The sequence below is a fragment of the Triplophysa rosa genome, linkage group LG18 (assembly GCF_024868665.1).
Source record: "Triplophysa rosa linkage group LG18, Trosa_1v2, whole genome shotgun sequence".
NCBI lineage: Eukaryota > Metazoa > Chordata > Actinopteri > Cypriniformes > Nemacheilidae > Triplophysa > Triplophysa rosa.
In genome coordinates, this window is record NC_079907.1 from 9,787,790 (window position 1) to 9,804,048 (window position 16,259).

General features: G+C 39.0%; 1 protein-coding gene across 1 annotated transcript in view; it reads left to right on the forward strand.

Moving 5' to 3' along the window:
• usp54b (ubiquitin specific peptidase 54b) overlaps positions 1 to 16,259 on the forward strand; it is a 105,678-nt gene that overhangs the window by 33,812 nt on the left and 55,607 nt on the right. The window contains 1 exon segment of the mRNA XM_057357803.1: positions 11,548 to 12,278. Coding sequence (XP_057213786.1) covers positions 12,132 to 12,278 — 147 coding nt within the window. The 5' untranslated portion in view covers positions 11,548 to 12,131.

Sequence of the window (16,259 nt, forward strand, 5' to 3'; positions counted from 1 at the left end):
TATGAATGACATTCCTAACAGAATATGTGTGCTATTGTTAAGTGATATTCTTTTTACCCAAATTAAAGAGACATAAAATGTATTAATTATAGTGCTGTCAATCGATTAAAAAAATTAATCGGATTAATCACACATTTTCTGTGATTAATCACGATTAATCGCACATAATAATAATATTTTAAAATATACTTTTACATTTTAATAATTTCACATTTAATCTTCAAATTGATGTAGAAACAACATATTTCTTTAACAGCATCATTTTACGAATGAAAGAAAACATTTTGATATTAGTACTGTAACTGATGTCTCTATTAAATTGATTATTTTAACATTAATTATAGCCATTCAACAATATAATTGAGAGCTATCATGAAATAATACAGAAATTGAAGGAAGTTCTCAAACACTTTACAGTCTTTAATGCTAAATTATAAATTAAATGCAGAAGAATTCTCATTAAAGCTACAAAATCACATTGATTTCTTCTTTTATTTTGTTCTTTGATTAACATTAGTGACAGGAGTCACAGCAGCACGTTTAAGAGCGCGGCCCCTTTAAGAGCTGTCTCAGTACGCAGATCTGACCGTCACCGCACTCCCATTTTCACAACGCTTTGCATTCATTTAAGATTTTATTTTACACTTTGAAGTCTTGCTTAAGAAAATGCTAGACAAAACGGGCTTTCTGACATAATCTTGTATGGTTTTATCCATTCAAGCACGAAAGAGAACTTAACACGGATGCGCTGTCTGACAGAGATTCACAGACGCAGCCTTCAGCCCATGACTGTTTACACCAGACTGGACCTCGCGTTGCGTTTTGCCGCGTCCCACAGTTTAGAAGTTGTCTATCTTCATTGAACGCGTCAAAGCAACTGTTTAAAATCGCGCTTACGTGGTTTAAAAGCCTGTACACCAGGGGTCTTCAACTACTTTTCTTTGAGGGCCAGACTCCAAAAGTATAAATAGGATGCGGGCCAGTTTTTTTACCATATCCTCATTTCTTCTGTTATTTTGTATTTCTGTTATTTATTTCGTTTTGTTCCTTTTATACTGTTTTTGTTGCTGTTACTTATAGGCCATATATTAAAACATGCACACAAATATTGAATCCAGTATTTGTGCCTTTTCATGATATTAAATTAAAAAGGAAATTGTCTTTTTAACTGTATTTTATATTCCTTAATGCATTACTTTACCCAAAAATTGCTACTAATTTACTCACCCACAGTTCTCCAGTACATCCAAGATGTGGGTGGCATTGTTTTTTCAAGAAGATATTTGGTTGAATTAATTAAAGTTAAATCAATAAAATTAAAAAACGCAAATACATTCAACACAAAAGTAATCCCTGCCCCTTGTGACGTTAAATAAGCGTCTTATAAATCAGCCAATTGATCTGTGCAAGAAACTGAACGCTATTATCACATCTTCGGGTGAATTCCAATCGCATTCATGTGCCCCACGTACTTATAGGGCAGAGCCTTTGTATAGTGCGAGTTCTGGGGGGAGACGAACAGCTGTTTTTCGTAAATATAGCCATTATTCATAATGAATGCAGTAATAAAAACAACACCGTTTTCCCCTTATCTGAGACAACCGTTCACATGGTGTACCCTTCCTACAGTTAGCCTACTTTCAAGGGCAGAAAACGCGTTTTAGAACACGACCTATCGCGTGAGCAAACCGATTGCCTGTGGCTGTGCAATGCATTGCTGATTATAACGTTGTAAATAACATTAAGTTTCTTGGACTGACCGATCAAATCGCTTTATAAGACGTAAATCATTATGAGCCGTGGGAATTATGTAGCAACGTTTTGGGCTTTTAAAGATGTGGCGTCTCAGGAGGACGTGCATTTAAAGCACACCGTTCTTAAAGTCTCTCCACTTATTTGAAATGTTAAGGCGGGCAGGTAAAGATGATTGACGGGCCGCATTTGGCCCGCGGGCCGCCAGTTGACTAGCCCTGCTATACACGAATAAGAGCGTGATTACATAATGTAACGCTAGACAAAGAATGTCAAAACAAACGGATGCTGCGTTAATTGCGTTAAATATTTTTCACGCGTTAATTTGAAAAAATTAATCGCATGCGTTAACGCGTTAACGTTGACAGCCCTAATAATTATAATGTTGAATGATATCCAGTTTAATTTGAGTTGAAAATGAATATTTCTGGTTTAGCATCAGCCATAGGGGTAAATATGACCAAAATGATTTGGAAACACAATATTTTCTCCTGGCATGTGTGTCTATCCCCTGATGCTCACTGTGTCTTGGCAAAATGGAATTGAATGACAACAAAGCCTTTAAAAGCTCCCTTGAAATGAAACAGCTTTGCTGGCGGCGGCGCTCACGCCGGGGTAGGTTTTCCCCGCCGGCCACTCTCACCCACACGCCTCCTCTGCAGATCCACCATCCTCCAGGGTTCATTACAAGCGGAGGAGAGTCCCGCCTGTGAATTGAGAGCAACTGCAGCGGCATTCAGTGGCTTTTTCCAGTTCCTCATTTTCAGCTCTAGTAGCGAACAACACAATCTCGTGCCGGATTCACGCCGACAGTTCCACGCCGTTTCTCTCCTGCCGTGAGTGGCGGCACGCCGAGGAAGCGCTGCGGTCACGCAAGCCCTGTCAGCGGGAGGCTAAGAGAGTTGTGAGGTGACACGAGCGGCTACATGCAGACAGATGTCAGTCTTTCTGCAGGCTCTCTGCAGGTCCAAACGACTAAGTCAGAAGGGCCATTTCGTACAGCACCCGCCCTCAAGCTAAATGTGCCGTTTCAATTGATTAAACCTCAAAAAGGAACATTTTGTTACCTCATACTTCACCTGAGCTTGGCCTTTGTGTGGCAAACAGTTAGAGGGGAAAAGTGATTCAAAAACTTGTGCTTTTTGTCATTTAGTTTAGTCAGGGTTTTGATGTGTAATAGGCTTCCATTTTATGTGGAATGGAATTCAAGAAACATTTAGGCTACTGTTCAGGTTACCTGTAGAGAGGCTGCGAATTACATTTCTTTATATGTCATTAAATATTTACAATAACCCTATTCAGACGGTAAATGTTTCTAATAAATCTGCATGGCTCCTCAGTGATAAAACTTGTGTTTGGATTAAGCTAAATTCATGACAAAGTATTTGTGATGCTACTAACCCGTAAATGGTTAGTCTTATTTCAAGACTCTTCTCCTGGCCTACAAGACCACCACTGATTTGGCACCCCCTTATCTTCTCTCGCTAATGCAGACTTATGTACCCGCCAGATCCCTACGCTCGCAAACGAACGACGTCTTGTGGTGCCACCCAAAAAGGTAAAAAATCTCTCTCACGTACCTTCTCTGGATCGGTTCCACATTTATGGAATGATCTGCCCGCTGCTACAAGATCAGCAGATTCTGCTCTGCAGCCATCTTTAAGAATCGTCTGAATCTGAAAACACATATCTTCCGTCAACACCTGACCGATCAGCTCTGACTTCTATCTGTTTTCTACTCTTTAAAAAAAAACTTAGTATGTGTCTGGTCATCAAAATGGATTTATGAAACGACTGGATCCAGATTGCAATTAAACTACCACACCACCTTGGCGTTTGTCAAAAAAGAATTGGTAATTCGGCCGTGGATTTTTGCGTAAGTGGTGGGAAAAAAACACTGACATTCTGGAAACGCACAGCAATAAAGTCACTGACTTACCTCTGTAAATACTAAAAATACATTACGCCCCCATAGGAAACCATCTGACAAGAGCTTATTTTAGCCATATTTTCCTTGTGATTACCAACAGTTTTTCTCTCTACTCAATAACTTCAAATCAGATTCATGTGATATCATATTCATATCATAATTCAAATGTTCTATCAACACCCAGGTGCACATCAGTATCACATGAAATAGTTGAACTGGGTATCATCACCAAATTCCATACGATGCAATACAGATTGTGATACTGGATAACTATTTAAACTGTGCTAAACACAAAAAAGACCCAGGCTATTGGCAAAAGCAAGGGAATCTGCTGTATGATTCTGTCTTGAGTGGCTGCAGCGAATCTGCGGAGGAATAAAGGTTTCATTGAATGGCAGAAAATGAAATGAACACAAACATTTAAGTATGAGTGCAGCGAGTGCAACTATTGTCAGCGGCATACATTCACTGAAAGTTGTGTAAATCTGACGGAGGTTTATGTCAGCAGTCTAACAGTATAAATGGTGAGGTGCTCTTCATGGTTCCTGAGGGCTCTTATGAGTGTTTGTGGTTATGTGAGTCAGGTCAACAGTGCCAGCACTATAAAAGTGTCTTTTAATGGCTGTGGCTTTATAAGAGTCTGCAGTGTTTTACTTCTACTGTACAATATATCATCCTGACAGAGTGGGAAAGCAGAGTTTTGATGTCTGCCGCACATTAATGTGCGTGTACGTACTGTGTACTTAAAAAGAGTGTAACACATAAACACATGAATGCAGCACACTAAGCACACTTCAAATGAAAGAGACCTATTAAGCTTATGAGTCACCAACGTAGAGCCCCCCTCTCTTTTTATTAGTTTTCTTTTTTAGTTTTAAGAAACCGTATTGAAGTATTAAAAGCCTAAAGGCTTTTAGTATGAATGTGTTAGTCTTAGGAGATATCTGTAAACTAGTATGTTATGCTTCAAAACATTGACCAAATTTGCATTTGAAAGATAAAAGCATTCATAACTTACACTCTCTCACTTCTGCCAATATGGATCAACAATTTTTATGACATGATTCTGCACTCCAGTTTCGCATGTGATTGGCTCTTCAAAAAGAAGAGGAGCCACTCAGTGCGTCCCACCCAAACCGTCCTTCGGATGAGATGTTAAACCAAGGTCCTGACTCCTTGTGGTCATTAAAGATCCCATGGCGCTTCCCGTACAAGAGTAGAGGTGTAACCCCGGTGTCCTGGCCAGATTCTCTCCAATGGCCCTTGTCAATCATGGCCTCCTAATAATCCCCACCCTCTGAATTCGCTCTATCTCCCTCTCCTCTCCATTTATAGCTGGTGTGTGGTGATGTTTTGAAGAATTTGGGAAACTGAAGAGTTCTGGGGCACCATTAACTTACCATAGTAGTTTTTTCCCTGATATGGAAGTATATAGTGCCCCATATCTGTTTGGTTACAAACATTCTTTCAAATATCTTTTTTTTGTGTTCAGCAGAACAACTAAATTTGCACAGGGTTGGAACAAATGCCAGAATTTTCAATTGTGGGTACAGGGTTTTTCCTGGCTCAAAATGAGGCGGAGGTGGTGCCATCCTGATCTTGTACACACACACGTAGGCCTACCGTACCTTTAAGTGGCTTAACCAAAGTGACTTCTAAAAGTTCTAATAAAATTAGATAAAAATGACCATTATTAAGTTATATAAATCATTACTTTTATTCAACCAAACAGAAATGTTTTTTTAATCAAATAAAGCTTTTTTATCATTTCAACTAACTTTTCAGCCCACAATAGCCAACTGAATTAACCAGTCTTTCTAAATGAGCAAAGCTCATTCACATTTTGCATTCTCTGTGGTTCACTTTAAATGATTCAAGGATCTCTTATATTTGCTAGTGACTGAAAAGTTCAATAGTTTAAATGAATCGGTTCAAATGAGTCATTCGTGTGCGAGTCGTTCTGAACGCAATGTGCGTTCATACTGGCGAACTCGCTGTGTACAGTATACGCTGATTCAACGATCCAATTGCACAGCTAAAAACATTACAATGATGTACGTCATGTTAATTTAATAAATTTCAAGAAATTAAACGTACTTGGATGCAAAACAAACAGCCATGAAACGCAGGCTGGCTCTTGTTCTGCAACTCTTTTTAGTTCCTCAGTGTGCTGATAACGAAACAGCGCCTCCACTGTGGCGTAATGTCGCAACTGCAGTTACAAATGACAGTCTGTTAAATGCACGCAGAATTTCTTGTGAAGACTCGCAACAAAATTTTGGCGAGAGCCTCAGGCGGCACGACATTTGACGGAGGCGGCCGCCTCCAATCTCTCTCTCTCTCTCTCTCTCTCTCTCTCTCTCTCTCTCTCTCTCTCTCCTCTCTCTCTCTCTCTCTCTCTCTCTCTCTCTCTCTCTCTCTCTCTCTCTCTCTCTCTCTCTCTCTCTCTCTCTCGCTCTCTCTCTCTCTCTCTCTTTCTTTATCTTTCTGCCCTGAATCGCAGTTGCACATTAACAAAACCTACGGTAACAAAACCGACCACGCTAGGTGCTGTTTACACCCTGAATCGGGAAAAAGTTTGATCATGAGGCCTTTGTAAAGAGGCCCAGTAGAGGTGAGGACCGGGGTTCACGAGAGGATACACATGCCTGTCCAACTCCCTCGCTCGTCCCTCTTTGTAAAATCCCTGTGCCCTCTGTTTGGTTGCCAAGGTATCTCCACGGCTGCAGATCCTGGCAGTGTGGTATTGGAATGATGCCATTTGACAGAATTAAAAGGGGATTTAGGGAGGTGTGTGCGCGTTTTGAGGAATCTGCGTCCAGCTGAAGCGTTGAGGTATAGAGGCGGGGCATTGCGGCCGCAGCACCAGAGTGTTACATAACATGTTTACCAACACGTTAGCCAGGAGGCGATTACTTCCCACAGTTCATCCTGACCTGTTCTGATTAATAATGCCTTGTGATTGGTGCCCAGGCATCTGATTGTTGCTGGGTTAATGAGACAACCCACTCCACGGGCAAAGCCTGAGCTCTGGAGGACGTGCTCTTTTTTTTTAAGCTGTTGGTCTTGTGTATATAAATTATGTTGTGCTGAGCTCATTTGGATAATCACAGAGGCCTCTCCTTGCTCTCATTAGTTGGTTCTCACTTTTTCTTTATGCCTTTCTCCATAATTGTTGGCTTTGTTTTGCTCTGCAGTGCATTATGTAAATGCGTAAACCCTCTGGTGCATTGATTCCACTGTGCCAGCTAGCGTATGGCGGTATAGGTTGGGGCATCGACCGTCACAGGGCCCATGACTCAAGACTGAACCCCGAGCTTGTGCTTCTCAGGTCACATGACCCTCAAGCAGTGCCACACATTGAGAATTTTCATTAGGCCCATGTGCTATAACTTTATAGATATGGCAACTAGTTGACAAGCCTTTTTATTTTGCAATCCAACCTGTGCACGCCTTTATGGTTGGTGTCACTTTATTATTGCATTCAGAATTGTTTTGCCCTGCTGACAGAACAAACCTGCGGCCCAGTTTTGTTTAGAACCATTGATTTAAAGGGATATTTCACCCAAAAATGAAAATTCTGTCATCATATATTCCCCCTCTTTTCATTTAAAACCTGTATGGCTTTCTTCTGCAGAACACAGGACATATTTTGAAGCGTGTTGGTAACCGAACAACAGCGGTACCCATTCACTTCTATTGTATGGACTAAAAACCAATGCAAGTCAATACCGCCCTGGTTTGGTTACCAACATTCTTCTAAATATCTTCTTTTGTGTACTGCACAAAATGGGCGAGTAAATTATTGTTTTTCATTTTTGGCTGAACTGTCCCTTTAAAACACATCCACATGCTTCACGCTCGCACAGAATTGACCTTGATTAAAAAAATGCTGAATATTTTTTTTTCAGTGACCCGAAGTAACACCTGTCTCGGGTCTGTCCCAATTCCTGTTCTTGTGGCTCATCTTCCACATCACAACATCTCTCACTGTACGTCTGCCTCAGGAAAACAGGACACAGACTGCAAGGCCCTGTTCTGGCTCTGGACGGACCATTTGGACAGAGCGTGTGTGTTTTTGTGTTCTGTGTGAACGTGGGCCTTTATTTATGCTGTAATGGGAATAGGGCATTTGCTCAGCACGCTGCTGCATCAAACCCTGCAGGAGAGCTCAGGGATGCAAACTGTGTCCTGCAGTTCTGCCCTTTTTCCTCTTTCTTCACTTTACCTTCCTTTTGCTCGCTTACTGCTGGCTGAGAGGGGATGTGGGTCGGGTGGTATGACAGAATATATATTGTACTGAACAATGGTAGAATTGTTCCAACTGGTGGAGATTTTGCTGTACCGCTGTGGATATGCATGCACATGGAGTATTGGTTAAAGCAGGGGTTCCCTAACTTTTCAACCCACGACCCCCAAAATAACAGTGCCAGTGACTTGAGACCCCCACTATCGTCGGAGTTGGTTAAAGTATACAAACGTTGCGCGCAACTGCGCACATGCACTTATTAGGTCTATCCAAATACGCGCACAATGACAAATAGAGATCGACCGATATATCGTTTTACCGATATTTCACCCGATATTTAAGCATTTTTCTATAATTGGGTATCTGTTTTCTAATATCGGATTCACCCATAAACGCCGCCATCTTGTGGTCGTTTTGAAAATTATGTGCAGGACCGCCATTGCAACACAGCGTCTGAGGGTAGACAAGACTACAACAACACAGCAAGTTACTTGCAACTTACTTGCTTTGCTGTAATTAATCAACTTTATTTAACGCTACAGCCATTTTTGGACAAATGAGATGTGTCACATAAATGCCTAATATGCTGTTTATGCATACAGATATGTTCACATCTGCTCACATTTGTGATCACAAGGCTTTGTTAAACAGTATTCATTAGGACTTTAGTCCAAAAAAATAGATATATGACACACGTTTACTTGACAGACCAATATTTTCTATGCTTTTTCTATTAAAAGACGCGATCTGTTCAACTCCATTGCTGTTATGACTGCAGTTGTCTCCTGGGTCCTAAATTACACCCCTTACTAACGACACAGGCAGACAGATGATTTGCTGATTTGTGTTGCCATGAACGTCTGATTTACTTAAGGTTGGGTTCAAGAAACTTTTACCTCATGGCCCCATTGTGCCAGTAGGCATTCATAATCTAGGCCGTCAAAATATTATTAATAATTCTGACATAACATACTAGTTGAGAAATCCAATGATGTATACGCAGTTTTGTTTGTTCCTCATTATTCCAGTATTATTCAGTGAATTATTATCCAGCGAATTATTCTTCAGTCTTTTTAGCCTATTAAACAGCACATGTACATTCTAAAACTCTTATTTAAAATGAATGATAAAATTTCTGCAAAATTGATAGGACTCCCCTGCCATTTACGTTTTTTAGACTTTTAGACATTTATTTTGCCTATTGTTAATATTAGTGTAAATATCGGTTCTGCATATCGGCTATCGGGCACATAAACATGAAAATAATTGGTATCTGTGTCGATATCGGTCGCACAAAATGGTAGGAAAAATTACAATGGTAGTCAAAAGTGTCCCAGTTTGCTTTTCAAATTTTTTCAAAGTATCTTCTTTTGTATTTAACAGAACAAAGAAATTTATAAAGAATTTTTTCCTACCGTGGTATAGGGATGGGCGATATTATATCGTTTGCGATATACCGGTAGAAATTCTCCCCACAATAGGAATTAGTCTTAGCGAGTTTATTGAGGCAAAAGTCATAGTTAATAGTTAGTAAATAGTGAGAATTGGTACCTATTCTAAAGTGTGACCATTGTTTAATATGATTTCTTGCCTGTTATATACAGGATGCATGAATGGAGCTTCCCATGCGCAGCTCGCGCCCACATGTGCAGCGAATGCTGCCTGTTTACATCCAGTACAAAATGCGAGTTTGTATTACGTTATTTTAAATACGTTTATGAGCGTATGACAGCATAGATTATTTAATTAGATTTCTTTTCTGTTCTCTTTCTGTTGCGCGAGCCCTACAGATATGTTTCTGTGAGAAGAGAAGGTTCACACAGTTCAGGAGAGAGTGATTGACAGCGTGATGTGATCGTTTCCATCCAACAATAGGCTATATACAGTTTAGGTATGACATGATGTGTCTATGGAGTTTTAATTTAATTCTTTCTTTCCTACAACCTTTTGAAGTCGAATGTCACCATTATATTTTATGTTTACAAAAAATACTGTAATTATATTTTAGGAGCCTGTTTGATTTGGGGTACGTTTTACTTTTTGATTAATGTATGTGTTTCTGAAGCTCTAGACTACATGCAGCTACTATTACTTGTAGAAAAAAACAGCGGTCGATGGTATTATAGTTATATCGTCATTTGTATCGTTATCCCTACCGTGGTAGTCAATGGTGGTCTTCATCAGAACAAAGAAATGTATACCAGGGTTCTTGTTAAGTTTTATTTGACGTTATATTTACATGTGTTGTGAACATGAGGAAAAGTGTCCTTAATATTCAATAAAATAATCGTAAGAACATAACATGAGGCCTTTCATTTTGCTTTAATGTGTAACACTATAAACAATTAAATATATACTTTTTGACAAGCACAATTTCTGTTGGTTCAAATGAATTCAGATTACGGTCTCTCTATTTAGCACCAATCAATAACAAAGCTTCTCTGTAGACTCTGCCTCTTTTTAAATAAGCAGAATCAAATCTGGTATCATCAAGTAACTTACTACTCAAGTAACAAAAAAATTGTCTGTATCAGTAATACAGTTATTTTCGGGAAAAATGTCAATAATTGCATTGCAGGCTGATTTAAGGTGCGCTCCTAAAATTTTCAGTTTTTTTTCAGCCCTGTATACAGATTTGGAACAACTTGAGGTAAATGATAACAGAATTTTTATTTTTGAGTGAACTGTCCCTTTAAGGGTGGAAATTCACTGACTATTATTAATAAGCTTTAGTCCAGAGACCGCTTACTGTAGATTTTTTTGGTTGATGTCCATTTAGTTCCGAAATAAAAACGAGGGACATTATCAAATGTGATGATGTACCTTTCTTTTGTGAAGCATTTTATTTACTGGATTGTCCCAAAATATTACAGCCCATCCCAAGGGGAGAGACTTGAACAGAGTTTGTGCGTTTGAGAGAGAATTCTGAAATGAATTTACCTAATGCTGCGTCAAGTGTTTTAAAAAGGATTACATGTTCTTTTGTCTATGGAAAATAAACCCAGATACAGTATGTCTTAAATTTGCAGTGCCTATTTTTGTGAAGTGAACCATTAGTGGCACTAGTGTAAAATGTTCCATTTCATATAAAAATGCTCCTGCCTTCAACAGTTTATTTAAAATTGCAATGAAAATGTTTGATTGTAATGCAATTAATTCTTATTGGTTAGATAAAAACAACTACACCCAAGAGCAAGAACATGAACACAGAAAAATAGTGATGCTGCATTGATAAAATTATATAAGTGATGCGTCACTCCTGAATTAACACATTTAATTATACAATAAACATTATATAACAAATAACGAATGAAGAAATACTAGAATGCAAGGAAGAGCTGTATTGCAATGTGTGAATTTTAACCATCACTTTGTCATCTAGGAAAAAGAGGTGACTTCTGTTTACCGTTAGTATATCCCAATGTGTGCATACTGTTTTGCAACACACTAAAAAGTATACACTTTCCATAACAAAAAAGTACATAGTTTTAGGGTATAGTAGGAAGACGGAGCAGCAGTGTCTGTCAAGCCAACGGGGGTCTTTAACATGAACATTTGACCTACAATGAACGTTTTTTTTTTATATTAATAAATTATTGTACTATATATTTTTCAGGCCACTGGGGAAGAGAGAAGATCTTCTGTTTTGGTGACTCAGAGCTGGAAGTGCAAAGCGGTTTCGAGGACATCATCTTGGACCCCACAGACACACAAACTTACACACACTCACTCATACACATTGTAACAGGCACACAGCTGGTTATAACCAGGCATTTGACCCCACTTGCATTTACGGTCTCAGGTGTGAGGAGCCATTTAGTCACGACAGACAGACATTAGTGAGATTCACTCGCTCCCCCTGAGAGAAAACATCACTGTTGTGTTTACACCTGTTACCACACCTGAAATTATATTACTTCATAATGTATTATTTAGTTTAAATTTTTTGCATATCAGAAACGAGCTTAATTTACCAAGCACCCACAATCTCCTCTCTCATGGGAGTAACATAGAGCCCAAATTAGTTCACACACTCTCTGCTCTCGCTCTCTTACTTTCTTTCTCCACCCACAAACACACACACATAGACTCATCTGCACCTTGTTCAAAATGGCCTCCTCCTCGAGCGAGATCGGCTGGGGAAGGACGGGGCTCTCGTGGTGACTGGAGGAGGGGAGGGAGAAGGGCGGGGCTGGACCCATGTCGTGGAAGCGGAACTACTTTGCGTCAGGCAGCAGCGGGCTGCAGGGGATGTTCACCCCTCGCACCATGACCTCCATCGCTCCCAGCAAAGGCCTGAGCAACGAGCCGGGTCAGAACAGCTGCTTCCTGAACAGTGCACTTCAGGTAAGACTTCAAAAAGAGTTTGTGTTGTACCTGTGAGTTACGGATTAAAAATGTACAGTTTAAAACAGATGTGACTTTTGACATTACAAAATTAGGCCTGAAAATGTACTTCAATCATTTATTGTGATTTTTTTGTTAGCATTTACATGTTGCGGTTGATTTTGATGAGTACTTGATATAGAGGTTATGGATCTCTTTTAGGATTAAGGTTGGGAAAATTACTTTATTTTATATGGTAACATTTCAGCTTTACTCCTGACACGATTACCGATTTGTTTGAATAATTAATAGGTAAGACTTTATAGTAAAATTATACAGCAGGTCCAATGTGTAATTTTTTGGAGGATCTACAGAAATGCAATATAATATACAGTACATAACTATGTCTTCAGAGGTGTATAAAGACCTTACATAATGAAGTGTTATGTTTTTATTATCTTAGAATGAGCTACTTCTATCTACATACACCACGGGTCCCCTGGTATGGAATTCACCATGTTGTTTCTACTGTAGCCCTAAACGGACAAACTGCTCTACAGACCGTGTTTCGTAAATACGTTATCTCATTTGGCCGATAAGCGAAAACGTGACAACCTGTTTGTCCTGTGTCAGTTTTTGTAGTGCTTCGAAAGGAAGGGGTAGAGTGTGCCATTGGTTGCAATTCGCAACCTCACCACTAGATACCCGCTAAAATCTCCACATGAGCTCATAATTTTCCATACCGTTACATCACCCGCCCAACTTCGCCTGATGTCCAACACTTGTTCCAGCAGCTGTTACAGATGCTGTGCACCACACAGGACAAATATGATTGTTGAGCAGTAAGAGCAGTGTTTAATGTGCTGGAATGGCTGTAGAGTTCATGCAGAGTGCTGTGTGCTGTCTGGCAATCTCTGCATCGCTCTAGTTCTCTCTCTCTCTTCTGCTCCGTCTCTTTGGTGGCGTATCTGTCACTGTGCGTCTCTGACGGACCGAGTTTAGCAGAGTTTTATCTGGGTCTTCCTTGTAAGCTGTCCTCACTTGCACCAATATGCCTGGCCAAACAGTCTGTCGGCTCGTGAATTAAACAAGCAGCTTTTTTACCTACCTAACATTGCATTGGATGTTTTTTTTAATCCAGTAAACATGTCTATAGTACTAAACATGTGTAAAACGACATATTTTATAAGTGACTTTGACTAGTTGATCTTTAAGGTAAAGTAAATTATTTAAAAACAAAGTTCCTCCATCTGATATTGGTTGGCAGACAGATCCGTACAGATTTCAATTCCAGTTGGTGCCTCAAAAATGACACGCTTTATGTTTAAGGAAACTCTTTATCATGAGCCTTTGAGGTTGTGTTTATCTGACACGATGAGTTGTGTTTCTGGTGTACACAAGAATGGTCGTCTTAACCATGCAATGCTATGCACTGTCAATAAAGTGATAGGATCATAAAAGTTTTACTTTCCTCACTTTAGAGGAATTCTTAATAATCAATTTATAGTTGCTGTAAGAGCACTGGACGGGGATGAGAGAGTAGAGTTGTGCTTGAGGCTGTTTTTGCATTTTTTTGTTTTTGTTCACGATCGACTTTAAAGAGCTAAATCGATTCATGGAACCAGTGAAGGCAAACTAACTTCTTATCAGATGCTAGCCTCGAATTCTGTTAGTGAGGCTTCTTTAGTTTAGCTCATCTCTTGTAAGATCAGTGTTGTGGATGTATAAAGCCAAGCTGCTGTTAAGCAAGTCATAATTTAAAGTAGTTAGGTTGAAGTCAAGCTACGCTTGGAGAAAAGGCTAGCTACATCAAAGCAATTTGATTGGGTAAGGTCTCTTTGTACTAATATACAGTATTTCGTTTTTTAGAGTTAGTGCTGGGCAATTACGGCATTATGGTTATGGATGTGACATTTTCAATCAAAACTTGAGGTGTTAATACGCAGAGAATGTATTTATTACAAGTATATTGAACCATCTGTTTATATTTTACTAAATACCTGATGATAGTAAAATCATAAAAAATCACCCTATGCACAAGTTTTTATTTTTAAAGAGTGAAAATTAATGTTATGTATGTGACTGTAAATAGGATGCACGTTTTTGAGAGACAACTATACTTTTGTACACAAAAATGTAAAAAACCAGAAGCAATAATACCCAACAAATGTAGAAGGGATGACTCTTTATAGAACATGAAATAGTTAATATATTTTAATATTCATGTGCCCATTTATTAGGAATATTGGCAGTTACGCATGTTGATGGTTCACTTACCTGACTATGGAAAACAATGCTTTAAAAACTTACAGGGATACAGTACTTTACATGGGTATTCATACCACCAAATATTGACATCTTATCAGCATGGTGAAAACCTTTGGGAAAAAAAAGTTGCTTGGATTTGCCCAGATATTTATCTTGTACATAACCAGTGAGGATCTTAATTGGGGTGACAACACTAAATATATATTAAACATGTACTTTTGCACTTAGTTCAGTGAATACTAAAGACATTTTTGAATGACAAGTATTCTGTAATTGACATGGTGACACATTCACTAAAATGAATCTTAGCGGACAGTTTGGATAGCTCATTCACTCAGGGCCACGCTGTGAAAAACATATTAAGTCAGTAGCGACTCTGCTGTGTGAGATATCAATTTAGCCGATTTTCTTATACATCACTCTACCTGAATATGCCATTGTAAATGGACTAACACAGGCCCTCTAGGTCTCTTCATTCAACAGTCCAGCATAACAGATCCATCCAAGCCTGCCGAGGACCCAAATGAACTCAAAGATGGATGCAGTAATTTTGAGCCGGATAAGGCCAGCCATGTGCGTGGGAGTGAAAGGTCTGGGCTTCATATCACAATAAAGACTTATTAATAGGTAATGAAAAATAAAAATGGGCTATTATACTAATCCTACGTTTGGAACACGATGCAGGGAAGAGGCTCAGCTAAATAAGATCTGTGACAATGGCACCTGCTAGGGGTGCTGTTTCTACCTTCCCTGCCGTTTTCCGTTTGATCCTTGCAAGATTTGTACTGCTGTGTGTGACGACCGAAGAATTAAGTCTTAAGTCCTGGAACCTTTGCTGCTTTGCTTAATAATGGTTTGGAAAGGGTCTCGGCACACTCCTCTGGAGATTACTATTTTAATTTGAACCGGGAAGTTGAGTTCTAAATATTCCCCTTTACGCTGGTTCTCATCTCACTGCGTCTTAAGTAACACGAAAGTCTCTTAATTTAGTTTGGAGGTATTTGCGCTGAAATCTGGAGGAGCTCCAGTTGAGAGCTTGAGGCATTTAACCTTACTGAAATAATTAATGCACATACTTTGTGCGTTGAAAGTGTTGTTTGTTTACTAAAACTATTAACATTTCTGTTAATTGAAATCAAATGAAATAAAATATCAGCTTAAGTAATGTTTGAAAGACTTACTTGAAAAAAAGATTTAGAAAAAATAAAAATGTTGCTTCAGCATTAAACCGAAAATCTTGTGGCACTTTACAAAAGTTAGCTGAGGCACTAAAATTATTAAATAAAGCTGAACTAAAACTAAATTAAAAGTAAATTATACTTGTATACAATATAAAGAATTATTAAATAAATAATAAAATTACAAAAGCACATAACGAAATTGCTAAAACTAAACTAAAATTGAAACTGATTACCAAACTATAGTAACTGCCAGCCAATGCTGGAATAACAATACATAAATAAAAAAAGAATAACAATACCAGTCTTTTTATAGTAATGTTCAGTGGGTCACACATTGTGCGAGAACCGCAGCGTCCAGAGTTGTAGATTTGCGTCGCCGGTGTGCGTACCATCATATAAAACAATGTGTTTAATTTGACCGACTCAGTCTTTCACCCGCTCAATCTCTTACTGACAGGTGGCTGCTTTTAAATGCTTACATGCACATCTGCTTGCATTTCTATAATAAAACCCGAACTAATAAAAACAGGTGTAGAACACAAATAACTCTCCC